The 17,201-nt window shown below is 34.5% G+C and overlaps 2 protein-coding genes across 3 annotated transcripts in view; one reads left to right on the top strand and one right to left on the bottom strand.

Annotated features, from left to right (window-relative positions):
• Nucleotides 1-647: 647 nt before the first annotated feature.
• LOC112005209 (pentatricopeptide repeat-containing protein At4g21065) lies at nucleotides 648-3,928 on the bottom strand. Its single transcript, XM_024037464.2, has 2 exons — nucleotides 1,064-3,928; nucleotides 648-968 (listed from the first exon to the last, which is right to left on the bottom strand). Exon 1 carries the CDS (start codon nucleotides 3,837-3,839, stop codon nucleotides 1,989-1,991), a length of 1,851 nt encoding a protein of 616 aa, XP_023893232.1. The 5' UTR covers nucleotides 3,840-3,928; the 3' UTR covers nucleotides 648-968; nucleotides 1,064-1,988.
• Nucleotides 3,929-5,512: 1,584 nt separating this feature from the next.
• Nucleotides 5,513-17,201, top strand: part of LOC112005188 (uncharacterized) — a 29,005-nt gene continuing 17,316 nt past the window's right edge. Inside the window, exons 1-8 of one of the 2 annotated variants that reach the window (XM_065759820.1) lie at nucleotides 5,513-5,771; nucleotides 6,941-7,077; nucleotides 7,200-7,351; nucleotides 11,157-11,302; nucleotides 11,538-11,617; nucleotides 12,811-13,068; nucleotides 15,169-15,279; nucleotides 15,460-15,582. In XM_065759820.1, coding sequence (XP_065615892.1) covers nucleotides 5,657-5,771; nucleotides 6,941-7,077; nucleotides 7,200-7,351; nucleotides 11,157-11,302; nucleotides 11,538-11,617; nucleotides 12,811-13,068; nucleotides 15,169-15,279; nucleotides 15,460-15,582 — 1,122 coding nt within the window. In that variant the 5' untranslated portion in view covers nucleotides 5,513-5,656. The remainder of the gene's footprint in view (nucleotides 5,772-6,940; nucleotides 7,078-7,199; nucleotides 7,352-11,156; nucleotides 11,303-11,537; nucleotides 11,618-12,810; nucleotides 13,069-15,168; nucleotides 15,280-15,459; nucleotides 15,583-17,201) is intronic. The other variant, XM_065759819.1, reaches the window with a different exon arrangement.

The following is a 17,201-nucleotide window of genomic DNA, read 5'->3' on the forward strand; positions in this document are numbered from 1 at the left end:
CCATGTCCCCAAATCCTTTTTCCCTTTTCTTTTTCAATTTTCTTCCTTTTTATTTGGGGGTAAGATATCGATTCTATTGTTAAGTAGATAATTTTCAGATATCCTACAGAGTCAGCAATAATGGCGTGTGATAATTGGTAACAACATGAAAATCTGTCATTATGACATGTCTTGAGAAACCATTCATGTTGCTGCCACTTCTCACTCAATTCCTTCTTCTTCTTCTTCTTTTTTGGTGAATCTTAATGTATGCTTTAAAAAAAAAATTGAGTGTATGCACTATCCATGCTTTTAATAGTAAGATTTTGAGAGTTGAGAAATAGCCCTGTGCTCCTAAAGTTTTATTTTAAAAAAAATTGAAGTAATTTCTCAAAAAACTTGTCTTAGTAAATTCTCACACAAACATTAATAAAAAATAAAAAAAATACTGAACAAAGTCTTGGAACACTAGGATTTTTGGCTACTGTAAGAAAGGGCTGAAGCAAAGTGTATAGAATTTTTTAAAGAGATGTAACGGATTGGCTAAAACCTGATTCAAACAGCTTGGTCTCTATGGTAAGATTTGATGTAAAGAAAAAAAAAAAACTAATCCAAACACAGCACTGAAGTGATAAGAGGAAATGATGTAAAGAAACTAAAACATCAGATTTTCAACAATCAAACATGATTTATATTTGACTAAAACAAATTAGTTGACAGAAGACTGAGGAGAGGCACTATTTTCAACACTGAGTAGACCAATACAAAACTCCATCTGTCCATAATCACATCCCACTATGCAAAATCTCAAACAACAATCAAAATTCACCCCCCAAAAAATCTATATTACAACGAGGAACAAATCTAAATCAAAGGGAAAAAAAAAAAAGGTTTAAAGGAAAGAAAAGCAATCTAAATCAGCTAAAATTTTTTAAGGGATTACATAGAGAGAGAGAGAGATAGTACATGCTTTGTGTTGAGCCAAAACACTGAAAGGAAAGAAAAACAACCAAACCGGAGTTGAAATCTTGTAAGGTATGAAACAAATTAGGAAGAAAAAAAAAAATTAGAGGGAGAAGATTACCTGTTGTGCTGAGCCAAAATACCAATGAACCACAGAGAATCCTCTTTTATCATCTGCTCCCACTTTCACTCTCTCAATGTCGAAAAAAACCACAAACAACCCCATAACAAGTAGGTAGAAACCCATCTTGCACTCTCTGCTCCCATCATTTCAATCCTCTGCCTCACCAACTCACTGTCCTTTCTCTTGCTCTCCTAGACAGATCAGGAGAAGGTGCATGATTTCTTCTCTTCCTCTCAGTCCTTTTTCTCTCTCTCAAGTCTCAGCGCCTCCGGCCCTCTGCAGCTCAACCTGTCTGTAGCAGAAAACCCGCACAAGGCACAATGCAATAGATAATATATGTAGAAAGACAAAAATCCCCTGCTTAACTCTCAATCTCCACAACACAAAAAACTTTCAACCTGTCCATTAAGCTTTCCAAAGTTGTTTTATTACATCATAAACAAACGCCCAAACTCCTGCTTTTTGTATATAGTAAGATAAGATTAGCAAGTTTGATCTTATTTTGACAAAGCCATACAGATACCGAGGACTGTTTTACCAACACCAAACCTCCACACAGAGGATAAGTCACAGTGGAAGCATAGCTGGGTATAAAATGATGAATTTAGGCCAAATGCCCACCTTGAATTGCACACTATATATATTGAATCAGATATTCCTCTGAAAGATGATCTTTCAGCTACTATCTTGAAATATCAGGTTGAGTTAAACTTTGGGGTATATATCTGTCCAATTAAATGATTTGTTACAATTTCTAGCTGGATCAAACCTTGCACCAGTTTGGTGATTTACTAAATGATCATGACAAAATTTGAGCATGATCTATTGCTCTATAATTTTCAGAGAGTCAGGACAGCCCATCGGCCAACCCAACAATGGTTTCCATTTCAAAAGTTGATAATCATAATATTATAGGTAGTTTTCACCAGAAATCTCCACATGAGCACAACCCTTCCTTGAAATAGTGAAACCGGTTCCGGTCCCTAACCACTATTTCTCGATTATAAATCTTAGAGATAAATTTAGTAGCAGAATGACAATCACTACAGACTCGTAAATTCTTCACTATCCGAATAGGAGTTCCTGGTTGTGTGTTGAGAAGGGCAAATGCAATAGCCAGCTTTTCACTGTGCCTATTTAAAGCATCTTCCTTATCTTCTTCATCAATATCTTGTAATACCTCTGATGTAGTAGGAGCATATCCAGCCCTCTTCAACTCCCTCCCCATTTCATCCACCATCTCATAAATTTCCTTGGACTGACCATGTGATTTATCTCCAGCTACAAATTCATAAATTTTGTTATCTAGCTCAATCATAGTGCTCCCAGGGATCTTTTTCATCCCCCTCTTGTCCATTAACTCTCTAATTTTGGTTTTCTTCTCCCAATGGGACATTTTTGCATAAATGTTGGAAAGTAATACATAATTCGATTCATGCATAGGCTCATTTCTGATTAGCTGTTTAGTAATGCTCTCTCCAAGCTTAAGCTCACCATGAGCACGACAAGCACTTATCAAGGTTCGCAAAACTATTGGGTTTGGCTCAATGTGCATATTTTGAACAAACTCCAGTGCCTCTTTGACAAGTCCAGCCCTGCAAAACATATCCACCATACATCCATAGTGTTCAATCTTAGGTACAATTTTAAATCTTTTGATCATCAGGTCAAAATATTTTCTGCCATTTTCAACTAATCCAGAGTGACTACAAGCAGAAAGCAACCCAATAAAGGCCACATCATCAGGAGCCACCCCAGTTCCTATCATCTCTTCAAATAAGGAAACGGCTTCTAGACCACGACCATGCATCGCCAGACCAACAATCACAGAAGTCCAAGTAACAATTGTTCTCCCACTCATGTCTCTAAACAATTTCAGAGCTTTATCCACATCACCACACTTCGCAAACATATCAATGAGTGCATTACAAAGCTCCACATTCTTTTGAACCCCTTCTTTTTCAATATATGACTCCACCCACTTCCCAAGCTCAAATGCACCTAAATCTGTACACGCAGAGAGCACCAACACCATCGTGATCTCATCCGGACGAACTCCCACCATCTGCATTTTCCTAAACAAACCAATCGCATCTGAGGAACACCCCAATCGGACATACCCTCCAATCATCGCACTCCAAGAAACAGAGTCTAATTTTGGCATTTCATCAAACACCTTCCGAGCATAATTAATCCCACCATTGCAACAACAGTACATGTGAACCATAGTATTCTGAACATGAACATCAGCATCAAATCCAAATTTCACAACAGACCCATGAACTGATTTACCTAAATTCAAGCTCCCAAGGCCAGCACAGGCCTTAAGTACAAATGGGTACGTGAACTTGTTGGGCAAAACTCCATAACCAAGCATGACACGGTAAAAACACAAAGCTCTGTCCTGTGAATGAGTAGTATGAGCGTAAGCTCTAATGACGGTATTGAAGAGAAACGTATCGTAAAGCCGGGTATCAGAACGAGGTGAGAATATAAAGGATGAGGCATAGTCAATGTCTTCAAGATCAGAGGATGTGGAGGCGAACTTGGTGAGGACTAGAGGGTTGTTTTGGAGACCCAATTTGAGAATGTAGGTGTGGGTCTGGAAAAGCTTTGGGAGTGTGTCGCAGGAGTGAAGGAGGGCCAAGCAGCTCTGCTCTGCTTCTCTATTGCCTGTGGTGGTGGAGTTGGGTGGGTTATGGAGTGAAGTGGTGACTGTTGCTGTAGTGATTGTGCGGAACAGCTTTGGTGTTCTTGTGGCTGTGGATTGCATCTAGTCTTATGAATTAGGAATAGGATTAGATTGTTATTTGGGGAGGGCGGGAGAGGTGACCGTTTAACGGCTTTTGCACGCATGTTATGGTGCTGCTATCCTCCAAAATCCAAATATTAAGGTTATTGATTATTATTTTTATTTTCTTGAGAAGCAAAAAATGGTGTCTTTATAATCATATTACACCCTCGGATAGGGAGCCAGTGGCTTCGGTCAGAGAGTCCATAGTCGGTACCCGTTTTGTACCCTCTGTATGGGAGTTACGTCATATTTTTGTGAGTACACCTCACCACTAAGTTTACCCACCAACGAAAGCCTGCGGGCAACGAGACTCGAACCTTGGTGTGTTGCACGAAACGTTTGAACCTTACCCACTCAGCCAAGCCCTCATTGGCTTAAGGTTATTGATTATTGTTTGTTTGTTTTTGTTTTGCTTTAGTTGGTTTTGTTTTGTTTTTCCTTGTTTTTTTGCCTCAATCTCTTTTATCATTTTATATAAGTTTTGATAAATCATTTTCTTTTTCTATCTCTTATGGTTATAGAAAATCAAAGATCAATAAATATATTATCAATCAAATGTAAAGATTTTTTATGTAATGCTCACTCTATAAGTATAAGTTCTTGTGGGTTAGGGGGAGGGGTAAAGTTAAAGTTTTTAAGAGAGAATTTCATACGCATACATTTGAATTAGGCTGGAGTAGGATTTCTATCTCAAATAAAATAAAAGAAAAATCAAATTTTTGTAGTTTAAAATTATGCATAAAAAACAATATAATGAATCTAATAGTAAATAAAATCTGATTGACACGAAATTTAACATGCATGTTAAAAGCATAAAAAACAAGATTTCCAATTATTTTCAAAATATATAGTCAAGTTAATTTTTTGAGTAAAAGTTGTAATCATTGGCTATTACCAAATTTGTAGCCAAAATTTTTTATTAGAACTTTGAAAATGATTGGTCCCAAAGTGTGTAGTCCACTATACCAGAAGCAATAGATATTTACATAAATGAATATTTCAATTGTGTCTTTTATGATTAGTGAATCGGTGATACATTAGTTTGTAAATTCAAAGTAGATCTTATATACTCCTAGTCGTGGAGATCGTTATACTTAAACACAGTGTGTATGAGTCACACATTGCCATAAAATTACTATCATGTGGTGGTAATTGTTTTAGCATAATTATAATAAAATAAAATTGAGTAAATTGCAAATTACACTCCTAAAGTTTACAAATATTTAGATTTTATACTATTAAATTTTAGAATTTGGATTTTACTTCTGAAGTTTGGGGTGTTTAGATTTTACTCTAACATTTTATAATTTAAATTTTATTCCCTAAATTTTAGAGATGTGTGGACTTTACTCTCTAAATTTTGGGAGTGTTTGGATTTTTGAAAATTGGGAGTGTAAAATCCAAATGCACTTAAAATTTAAATGGGTAAAATATAAATTCTAAAATTTTAAGATGTAAAATCTAAACAAGTCAAATTTTAGGGGTATAATTTGCAATTTCTCCTAAAAATTCTATTTTGAAAACATATTTTTATAGGGTTTGTGTACAAATAGAAAATGTGTAAAAAGATTTAGCGTTAATGTATGATTTTCTATACATACACGTCAATACCTGTCATCGTCCTAATTTATTTTTCGACGTGGCTGGTATTATTTTGGGCACGTCACCAGCCAGCCATTACCTTTTCCACTTTGTTAGTTACAGAGTAGCGACAACAGCGTCGCTGCAATTTGATTTGATTCTGAGTTAGAAATTTTTGGAATTTTGGATCAAAGTGAAAAAAAATAATAAAAGATATGAGAATTCGAGCTTCTTCGATCGCTTCGTCGTTTTTCTCTACAACGCTTTCTCGTCGAACCTTCATTCGCTACCGCATCAATGTCCTTCGCTTCTACTCCCATACCCGTCCAGGTCTGTCTCGCTGTCTCTCTTACGTATCTAATGCATGAGAAATGAATTTCATTTTTAGCATTTTCATTTCATCACTTTTATTTATTTATTAGTTGAGGTAGTTAATTCTGTTTCATAAAGTAGAGAAGAGCAATTTCATGAAGAGAAAGAGAATGGAATTCTTCTATGTATGTAGTACTGGTGTTGAGTTTCTTCATCAGGCATAATTTGATGGATAAATTGGTATATGGTTTGGTAATGCTGATTAATTACACAAACTTGAGTGTTTCACTGCTCTCTCTCGGATTGTGGCTTGTTCTTGATGACTAATGTCTATAGTATTATCTATCCAGAAAATGAAAAAAAGAAAAGAGAAGAGAGAGAGAATAGTTTATGGTCATAGATGCCAAAATCTGAGTATTACTGGCAAGAATGAAAGAAAATTGCACATTGACTTATTAGAGGGTCAAATGAAAGGAATTGGTTATGTTAAAAGGCAACACTTAGGTATACTCAATTAGGTTCTTCAATTAAATTCAAACACCTGATTGTATTGACCAATAAAGCATAAGAAGTGTTATATTTTCTAAGGATAAATGAATTCAATGCAGCTAGGTTTTTGAATTTGATTGGAAAACCTAATGTATTACACTTAAGGTACTGTATCTAAGATTTACCCATGTTAATTTTTTTTTTTTTTTTTTGTTTAAAATAATAAAATTATAAAGGGTAAAATATCATTTTCGTCCCTAAACTATCACAAAAGTTCATTTTTCGTCCCTAAACTTTCAAAAGTTCTATTTTCATCCCTAAACTATCACAAAAGTTCGTTTTTCGTCCTTAAACTTTCAAATGTTCTATTTTCGTCCCTAAACTTTTCCAAACGTATTGATTTTCGTCCCTCCTACATCAGCACTCTGTCAAGCCACGTCAACACTCCGTCAGAACTTTTGAAAATTTAGGGACGAAAAACGAACTTTTGTGATAGTTTAGGGACGAAAATGATATTTTACCCAATTATAAAAAAGTTCTTGTAGATAGGCCGGAGTATTTTAAATTTCTCCTAATTAGTAATCGCCAAACACAATTACTATATATGACTTATCGATCTTAAAAGTGTACTTAGAATTAATTTTTTCATTGTGTAAATATACACATTAAGATTATGACATGAAAGTTTCTCCCTTCAGGGCCACTTACACAGTACAAGAATCTTGTTGAGCAAGGGAAGCTGCAACATGATCTTTACCAGGAAAGGGTCGCTTCAGAATTAGAGAAGTTACTTGGGAGGTTGGAGGAGTATGAGAAAGATATGGTGGAATATCATGTATGATATTTTCTGATATTATAATACATTGGATGATAGTCTCAGTTGTTGTTTTTCCAGAAATAATAGAATGTTTACACTGAGCTTTGAATGATTGTGCATCTTCTTTTTGAACTTTATAGGTAAACCTAGCTAACTGGGAAAAGAGTAGGGAGAATGAGCGGCGAAGGCTTTTGATGGAAGAAGCCAAGGTAAAGCAGCAGGGGGGCAAGGGGGGCATATGGACATCAGTAAACAAGCATCGAAGTGAACTTCTTCAAAGATGGACGTTCCGGTGAGGCACATTAGTCATTAAAATTCTTATCCAGACATGGCTTGGACTAATTACCACTTTGGTGATTGCTATTTCCCATGAGCTTCTCTCTCTCAGTTGAATCCCATGAACTTCTCGTTGGACCTAAATTGAACAGGCACATTAGAATGAATAACAATGAAATGCTTTGATCTAGAACTAGTAGTCGAACATTTTTGAGTAAATTAAAGTCACATCGTACAACTTTGTTCATCCCAAAATTGTTTAGGTTAGACGCTATTTTATTTTCTAATGGAGCTTCTACAAGGCCCATTAGATGAATCTATCTTTTGAACATAATGCAGTATAGGTGTACTTAACAAATTAGTTACTGAAATTAATAAGGGCTATCAACATTATTGACAAATCAGATGATATCAGAACATCGATGAGATCAGTTATTGAAATCTTAAATGAACTCATTGATGACTAGTGTTGCAAAGGCTGGAAGACTTGTATAAAAAAGAAACTGTGAAGTGGCCTGTCAATAAACTATATAGCCTTCTTAAGTCCCTCTAAATATATTCAAAAGATGGAAGCCCCCAAACATCATAATAATTTTTCTAACTGAGTATATTGAAAGGTCAAAGCAAAAGATGGAAAAAGAAAGAAAAAAAAATTTGTGGATTAAGTATTGCAGTTGGTTGCATGTGTGACTATGATGATAAATTTTATTTTCTTCAGTAGTATTAATATAAAAACTTTTGATGAGAGTAGTAGTGCCTAACAGGCATATTTGGTGTCATTTTTTTTAAAAATGCTATTTTTTTTTTTTTTTTTTTTTTTTTTTTTTTACAGTTGCAACAGTAGATTTTCAGATTGTTGCAATCTGATATTGATAGCTTTATGAAACAGCATTTTTCGATTGTTATCAAAGAAATTTGTAAATGTTGTCATATTCCTGTAGGATCATTCAAAGTTAACTAGTTAAGTTAGATACCTCTTATGAAACATGGCATAATTACTACAGCTACCAGAATCACACTACCACCCATCCCTCTATTGCCACAAACTGATTCCTGCTATCAGCTTTACCACAATACTACCATCTTTAAAACCACCTTCACCCCCTCTCCCCAATCATCAAAACTCCTATTTCACTATCCTGCATTCTCAATTTTCCCCCATAGTTGTATCCACCATTCTACAACCCATTTTGAACGATCCCTACCTGTCCACCACCATTACTATCTTGCTGCCAAGGTTGCCACTAGTGCTGCCACTCTTCCCCCTCAGGCAATCACCACTACTATTCCACAGGCTCTCATCACTTGCATTGCACCAACAAGCTTGTTTTTATCATCATTGCTGCTACTTCTTTACTGTCACCTTTTGACCTCTTCTTTATTTGACTCCAACCTCATACCATGCACATACAACATTCATCAAAGAAAGTTTTGAAATTTTTAAGTCCACAAGATTAAATGGCCATATATAAATCTATACGAAAAATCTTATTTTTATGGGCTAGGAAGTCAGTTTTTAGTCTTATTTTTATGGACTAGGAAGTCAGTTTTTTAAGTACCAGTAACTTTATAGGAATTTTCTGTTATGGGGTTGTTTGAATTTTTATTTAGATTTTGAGTTCATTAAATTTTATTGGGTAAATTACACCAACCTTCTTTGAGGTTGCACAAGATGACATTCCTCTCTCTGTATAAAGGAGACAAATAAGTCCATGCTCTCTTGAATCCTTGATGCAGAAACAAGTAGGGTAGAAATAGAAAATAATGGGAAATAGAGGAATGAGACACAAACCCAAGGCATTACCACCAAGCTATAGAGAAATCTCTAATTCATTAAATTTTCATTTGAATTGCTCTACCTGCCATGCTGCACATGATTGGGAAGTAGACCCTGTTGCCCAGTTACTGGACAATTTGTATGAGATAAAGTTCCAGCAAGGGGAGGAAGATAGATTGACATGGATCCCTTCACAGTAACAAGTATGAAGAATTATTACAATGTGTTAAGGGGCAAGACAGGGATTTTCTGTGGAAAAGCATTTGGAAATCATGTACCACTGAAGGTGGCTTTCTTTTCATGGTCTGTGGTTCTAGGGTGGATTCTGACAGCTGATGATATAAGTAAGCGGGGTGTAATTATTTTTGAGTGGTGCTTCATATATAAAACTCATGGAGAGAGTGTGAATAATCTATTTCTACACTGTGCCATGGCTAGGGAGTTGTGGTCTATGATCTTTTGCTTGTTTGGTGTTTCCTAGGTCATGCCTAATTCTGTGCAGGAGATGTTGTCTTGTTGGATCAGGAGGTTTGGTAGAAGTAATGGGGGGGTACTTGGAAAGTCGACCCTTTGTGACCCATGTGGTGTTTATGGTGAGAAAGGAATCCTTGTTCCTTTGATGGGCAGGAGTTGAGTGTGGTGAAGTTGAAATCTTTATTGTTGAAGTCTTTATATGAATAGAATTTGCTGTATCCCATGTCCTCTATCGTAGTACATTTTATTTCTTATTTTTAAAACTTTTTTTCACTGTTTGTAGCTATGCCCTATGTACACATCCCGTGTACCGGGTAGCGTAACTAGCATGTGTCTGTGTCCCCTTTTAATTTTGTAACTACTACCTTTTCTATTATTGTGAGAGAGAGAGAGAGAGAGAGTATATTCAGTCGGTTAAGTATAAAGAATAGAGTTAACCATAGCTAAGGAAAAAAAAAAAAATTTTTTGAGCAAATATATTTTTTGTTTTATTTTTTTTATTAGAGAAGTTATAGTGTGAGAGGGCATGAACTTATGTATCACCTTTATGCAAACGTCAAGGGGTGAGTCATTTCTTCCATATTTTGAGGAGGACTGTTATTTTGTGAATTTTAAGGAAAGTTCTTAAGGGAGGTTGGCTGTTGGTGTAATTTAAACCAATTTTATTTTACAGTTTATGCTGGCAAATGATGCAATTGGTGAGATCTGCTCACCTTCCTTTCATTGTTTTTTTGTTAAAAGAGGGTTGTTTTGGGGGGGGGGGGGGGGTAGTTGAGTGTGGTGAAGTTGAAATCTTTATTGTTGAAGTCTTTATATGAATAGAATTTGCTGTATCCCATGTCCTCTATCGTAGTACATTTTATTTCTTATTTTTAAAACTTTTTTTCACTGTTTGTAGCTATGCCCTATGTACACATCCCGTGTACCGGGTAGCGTAACTAGCATGTGTCTGTGTCCCCTTTTAATTTTGTAACTACTACCTTTTCTATTATTGTGAGAGAGAGAGAGAGAGAGAGTATATTCAGTCGGTTAAGTATAAAGAATAGAGTTAACCATAGCTAAGGAAAAAAAAAAAAATTTTTTGAGTAAATATATTTTTTGTTTTATTTTTTTTATTAGAGAAGTTATAGTGTGAGAGGGCATGAACTTATGTATCACCTTTATGCAAACGTCAAGGGGTGAGTCATTTCTTCCATATTTTGAGGAGGACTGTTATTTTGTGAATTTTAAGGAAAGTTCTTAAGGGAGGTTGGCTGTTGGTGTAATTTAAACCAATTTTATTTTACAGTTTATGCAGGCAAATGATGCAATTGGTGAGATCTGCTCACCTTCCTTTCATTGTTTTTTTGTTTAAAGAGGGTTGTTTTGGGGGGGGGTGTGTGGGTGGGTGATTTAATACCATTTGTATTGAAATTATGGTTTAAACTGGCATATGAAAATTTATTTAGCTATTTTTCTTTTTCAATAAATATATTTCTTTCTCTTCTCTATGCTTTCTCTATATGTGTGCACGCGCGTGTGTGTGTTTAAGGTAATTATCTTCATATTAATGGAGTTTCACTTGACTCAGGAAAAAAATTGAAAATGTCGAACCAGGAGTGGGGAAATGGGTTTCATACCTTAATCGAGAGAGAAAATTAGACTCATTCACCGGTCGCCGCCCAACTGCTCCTCTGGCTCCTAAAGGACTATATATATATGGCAATGTTGGAAGTGGTATTTTTCTAAATCTTATCATGTTTAACTCTAAAGAAAATATTTTCCAACAAAAAATGGTATTGATTTCTCATTTGACTGCATCATCCAACATTTCGTTTCTATCATTCAGAGAATAATAGATTTCAGTGCATACAGTCTCCTCCTTTATGATCATTTTTTAGCTTCTTAGTACATTTATCTTGTTTGAAATCTAGTTTACAATTGACTGAAGAAACTGTTGTGGACACTATAGGGAAGACAATGCTTATGGATATGTTTTATAGTGCCACTGAGGGAATTGTGAAAAATCGAAGAAGGCACCACTTTAACGAGGTGAGCTCTTGGTTGTGTTTTGACAACATTTGGTCATAGTTTTACGTTTCTTATTTTTCTGATTGCTTAGTATAAATGCACCCCGTAGACAATGGCAGAGGGAGGTGGTCAATGCCCCCTGGATTTTTAAATTCCCCCCTCCTATTTTTAAAAACAATTCTGTCACTCATTTAAAGGTATAATAGGCTATTTAGTCACCTTTTGATTTTCTTTTGTATTATATGTACATCACTAAAATAAGGTGCTTATAACATATGCCTCTGCAAATTGATTACTAAACCGCTGAAAAAAACCCTCTATTTTCAAAAGGCAAAAGCCTCCACTTTTGAAGATCATTAATTATGATGAAGGTAATTTAAAAGTGGATTATGCTTAGCAAATTCTTTAAGTTGGCTATATAATTAGTTTATAAAATTTAATATTCAGGATTCAAGGTATAAGTAAATTATGGGAAAACCATACCCCATTGATATGTACTTTAAGGGGGGAAAAAACTGTTTAAGATCCAAAAGTTACTCTCCAATCATTTATCCCAAATGTTGAAATTTAGATTCTGAACCCCTAGAAAGGCCCAAAGATTTGAACATAAGGAAATGGATATTGCCTCTTTATAATGAGATCTTAGATTGAGATGACATATTTTTAATGTCAAAACAAAAGTTCAAAATAAGATTGAAAAAGAAGAAGAATTGTTTGCGTATTATAACTGTGTGCATAGAAAAAGAGATTGCTAGGAAATTTAGTACAAGAACAGGATCAATTATATATTTCTTTAGTACCTTAAAGTAACAATAAAACATAACTTTGTTAAGTTAAAGCTATCTATGAGAGAACATATTTGTTTTGAGTCATAGAAAGAATAGATGTAAATTTTACTAAACGAAACAATGTTAAAAGATAGCTTGACACGCGCGTGCGCACACACAGACATATAGTTTTTTTACTTAGAATTTTCTGTTATCTTTAGCTTAGCCCCATTATGCGAATTTTTTTCTTTCACTCCCATTGCCAGTGGGTCTTGAACTCACCGCCTCACCTTCTATCCCATTATCCCATTATTAATGGAGGGAAGAAGTGTCTTTTGAGTTAAAGTACCACTTTCTATGTTGGCCTTTGGAAGATATGACGCCTATTTTGTTTGAATCTTGTAAACATGAACACACAGACTTATGTTTTATTGTTTTCATCCTCAGGCTATGCTTAAAATTAATGAACATATGCATAAGATATGGAAGAATCAGGTGGAGGAGAAGTCTTTGCAGTCTAGCTTTTCTGGTTGGATTATGAATCTTCCCTTTGATACAAAAGTTAAGGAGTGGTTGGCTGCAGAAGAAAGATACAAGCAAGAGGTACAGATGAAAAATATACTTCCTGCTGTAGCAGATGAATTTCTTGTTGATCAACAATTGGATCAAAGAGGAGCTAGCATTCTTTGCTTTGATGAGATCCAGGTATAACAAAATAAGCATTAAGAGAGTTTGTTCTTATGGATATTTTGGCATCACAACTCTCAGTTTCACCCTTCATTATTACTTTTATCTCTTGTAATAAAAAAGGCTAAATGAATGTGTTTGATTCTGAGAGATAAGTCACTGCAATCTTTACCTTAAATCTGAATTGTTTCTTGTACATTTGGTTTTATATGGTGAATGTGAGTGTGATCCATTGTTTGAATTGTGTATGAAAATGAGAAGTGAGCTTGACTTGGTTATAATTAAAAAATTGGAGGTCCAAACTATTGAGCTTGACTTGTGAAAATGATTCCCATGACATGAAGATAACCTTGATGGATGGATTACAATTTTTGAAATGACAACTTCCTAGAATGTAGGGAAAAAATTTGGAGTTGAACTTATTCATTGGCATGCTTGAAGAACTTAACCTAGTGAATGCCTTGACCAAAGCTCATGTGTTTGCATACTTATGTTACATGTTAATGCCAGTTGTTAATTGCATATTAACTAAATATTTGAACAGTCAATAAAGTAAACTTGTTTTTAAAGTATTAACTGTTAAGTGTATTTTTATATTTCTCTTTGGAGCTTTGGTTTTGAGATCCTCATGGATTAGACTTGTAATGCAAATTTAAACTGATTTTATTATCCTTTCCTCAGCTAAATGGATGCTATTGGGGCCTCATAACATGGTCAGTAGTGAGATAGGCAACTTTACTTGTACAAATTTCGATATAGAATTTTCATCTTTAACATTTGACAAGGGTCAACTAGTAGAGGTGGCAATTGTCTGCATTTTTTCCCTTAAGAAGTAGAGCGAAACCGTTATTTGAGAGAGGTCATAAAAAGCGAAGACGGAATTGGGTGTGATACAGCAAAAGGGATTCTTGTAGGAGAACCTGCGTGGGGGAAACTAAAAGGGGAAAAAAAGAAGATAAAACTTAGAAGTAAGCACCCAGGATTTCTTTGAATAAGCACCACGCTATTGGAAGAAAAATTCCAATCAAAATGTTATTAATAAAATGTACAAAGAGTTGGGGCCTCTTAAGTAGGGTTCCAGATATCATCAAATATGGAAAGGAAATAACTTGAAATCAATTAAATTAAATAAATCAATCAAATCAAATTAAATTAAATCTTAAAAATCAAATAAATCAATAGGAAACAGTCAATTGGGCCTGCTTGGTGATAGGCCTCCATCGTCCAGCCATTCTTTGGGTGGGCTGTTTCTGCATTGACATCCATAAACCTGTGTGATCCAGGCCTGCATCTAGTGTCTACACTAGGGTGGGGTGAGGTCGGTCTGTTTCTTGGAGAAAGCAAGGGGCAAATTGATAATCTTTTGTCATTTTATTTAGGCAGAAATTGTTACTCCTTGATCAGTATAAGTTATTTCCACATTACTGCTGATCACATATGTAGAAGATGATCTCTAAGAGAGAGTCAACAAAGGACCTATTATTGACTAGAATGAATTTTATTCTAATGGCTGAGAACTCCAAGAAATTTTTATATGATAGAATAGATGCTTTTTGAGTTATTCAATTACTAGTCATTACCTATTTCTTGTATGATTATCCTTTTTGAAAATTATTACCCATGTAACATGTGGAATTTTTAACTTTTAAATGGGAGGTAGAGTGGAGATAGGATTTAAATATTGACCACTTGCTTTGACACTATGATAAATTATCACTTGTCCAGAAGATGAAGCTAATAAGAAATGGTGAATTTAATCACTAAATTGATTTACTATTCCATTTTATTTATTGTAAGTTGGACATTGAACTAGTAAGGTTGCATCTTCATTAGGTTGAGTGCCAATGAGTTTTGACATAAATGGCATTTCCTCCTCACACAAGAATGGATGAAAAGTGAGATTCTGGGTTCAAAACCCACTGGGTGCAGGTGTAACTTACCAATAAAAAATCTTCATAAAGTTGAGTTGCATCTATTTTCAGCCACTATTTAAACTTTAGCATTTTGCTCTCATTTGCTCCAAGTTTCTTTCATAAATGGCAAGTACATGTTGCTAAATGAACTGGCTTATTGACTTCACAACTCAAATGTGACTTATATTTCTTGTTTCTGTTACAGACTGTTGATGTATTTGCTATTGTGGCCTTATCTGGAATTCTAAGCAGACTGTTGAGCACTGGAACTGTTCTTGTAGCCACAAGCAATCGAGCACCAAATGAGTTAAATCAGGTCTGATTCTAATTAAAATCATAAAAAAAAAAAATTTGAAGACATTTTTTTTTGTAATATGTCTTGGCATTTGTTGGTACTTACACAATTAGTATATTTTTCCTTTCTTTTTCAAAAAATTTCGCTGGAAGTGGTTATTACTAAGAAGTTTAATTAGTTCCAGCAATTTTGGTCATACAGGATGGCATGCAGCGGGAGATCTTCCTAAAATTTATTGCCAAGTTGAAGAACCATTGTGAGATTGTTCTGATCGGAAGTGAGATTGATTATCGCCGTCTTATAGCGCAAAGTTCAATAGATCAGGTGAGTGAGTTATCAGTTCTGATTACTCTCTCTCTCTCTCTCTCTCTCTCTCTTCCCAAGATTTCTTGTGATAATGCTGAAAGAAGCAAATCAACTAATGTTGCATTTGGATTTAGGATATATAATAGATATCAAATGAACAATTGCTAGCATAAATTCCTTGCTATGAATTAACAATACATTATGTTCAGTTTTGACCTTTGAGGATTTTGCTCTAACAAAAATTCTGCTGATGGTGTATGTATTTAAAATATTATCTTATATCTAATCATTTCAAATCCACAACTGTATTTGTAAATTTCAATTAATAAAAATAATTTTCTCTTTCATACTTTATTTATGTCATTTAAACTAAAAACTGAAATCCAAATCCTTCTCTTCATATATTTCCATCTAAATGAACCATAAGAGCAACTGAGAAGGAACGAAAGTGAAAACTTGCTCTCTCCTTCGAGGTACATATAAATATTTCATAATTTCATGTGTACATTTGATAAACTTGACAAAATTATTATCAACCAATGAATTCTAAAATTATTATCAAAGCCAACAGAGGTTGGCTTTGATGTTTCAATTATTAAATGAAGATGTGTTCTCAAAGTTATCCAAAACCAGGGTATCTCTCTCTCACTCTAACAGATTCCCCATAATTGGTTTTTAAATTAGTGATCTGGACTCTATAAGTTTATGAAGCACTTTTCTGATTACTCTTACCTGCTATTTAAATTATATTTCTGTTTGTAGGTAGCTTTATCATTAAGATGCCAAACTGTTGAACTATAGAGTGAGGGCAACCTCAATATGTGCAACTTGTCTTCCATTTTTGAAAATTTATTCTTTATGGATCAAATTCATATCTATTACATTCTATTTCATTTTTAAAAGTGTACTTGCTTAGTTATACTTGAGATAGATGATAGGTAGTTAATAGCTATTTTGCTTACTATAAAAAAATAAAATAAAATAAAATAAAATTTTAATTCAAGGTAGATTTTTAGGTCACGAGGTAAGAAATCTTACTTAACAGACAGATATTTGAAGTGGGTGTTTACTTTTACCATTTGAACCTAAAACCTACCTTCACCCTATCCTTGTACCACTTGAGTCAAGTCCCTGGGCAAGTGCATAATTGTTGTTAATCTTTGGGAAGTGTTTAGGGTTAAATTTGATTACCCTAACGCATCACATTATTTTTATAATTTTTTCTAATACATTTTTACTAATTTGTCCCTCACATATATTTTACTCATAACACTTCCTCCCAAGCTAGGAAATACATATCATATAATTTTTTTTGATAAGTAAATAGCAGAGATAATACATATTATATAATCCCAGTTTGTTACTTAGCAAATCAAACCTAGTCTTACACAAAGATAGTAACTATATCATTAGTTTGAGCTCCTATTTTATAGAAACATATGGGGTAGCAATAATGCCACTTTCCATTCTTTCTCAAACAAGATGGCAGTTTACCTCTAGATGCTTACTCGACACATGAAACACAAGATTTGGAGCAATATGGATCATTGCTTGGTTATTACAATACATGGTCATGCACATACCTTATTTCCTCAAAAAAGGTGTTTGATCCACATAGGCTCACATAATGTATTAGC

The sequence above is a fragment of the Quercus suber genome, unplaced genomic scaffold, assembly GCF_002906115.3.
Source record: "Quercus suber isolate HL8 unplaced genomic scaffold, Cork oak 2.0 scaffold_343, whole genome shotgun sequence".
Taxonomy (NCBI): Eukaryota; Viridiplantae; Streptophyta; class Magnoliopsida; order Fagales; family Fagaceae; genus Quercus; species Quercus suber.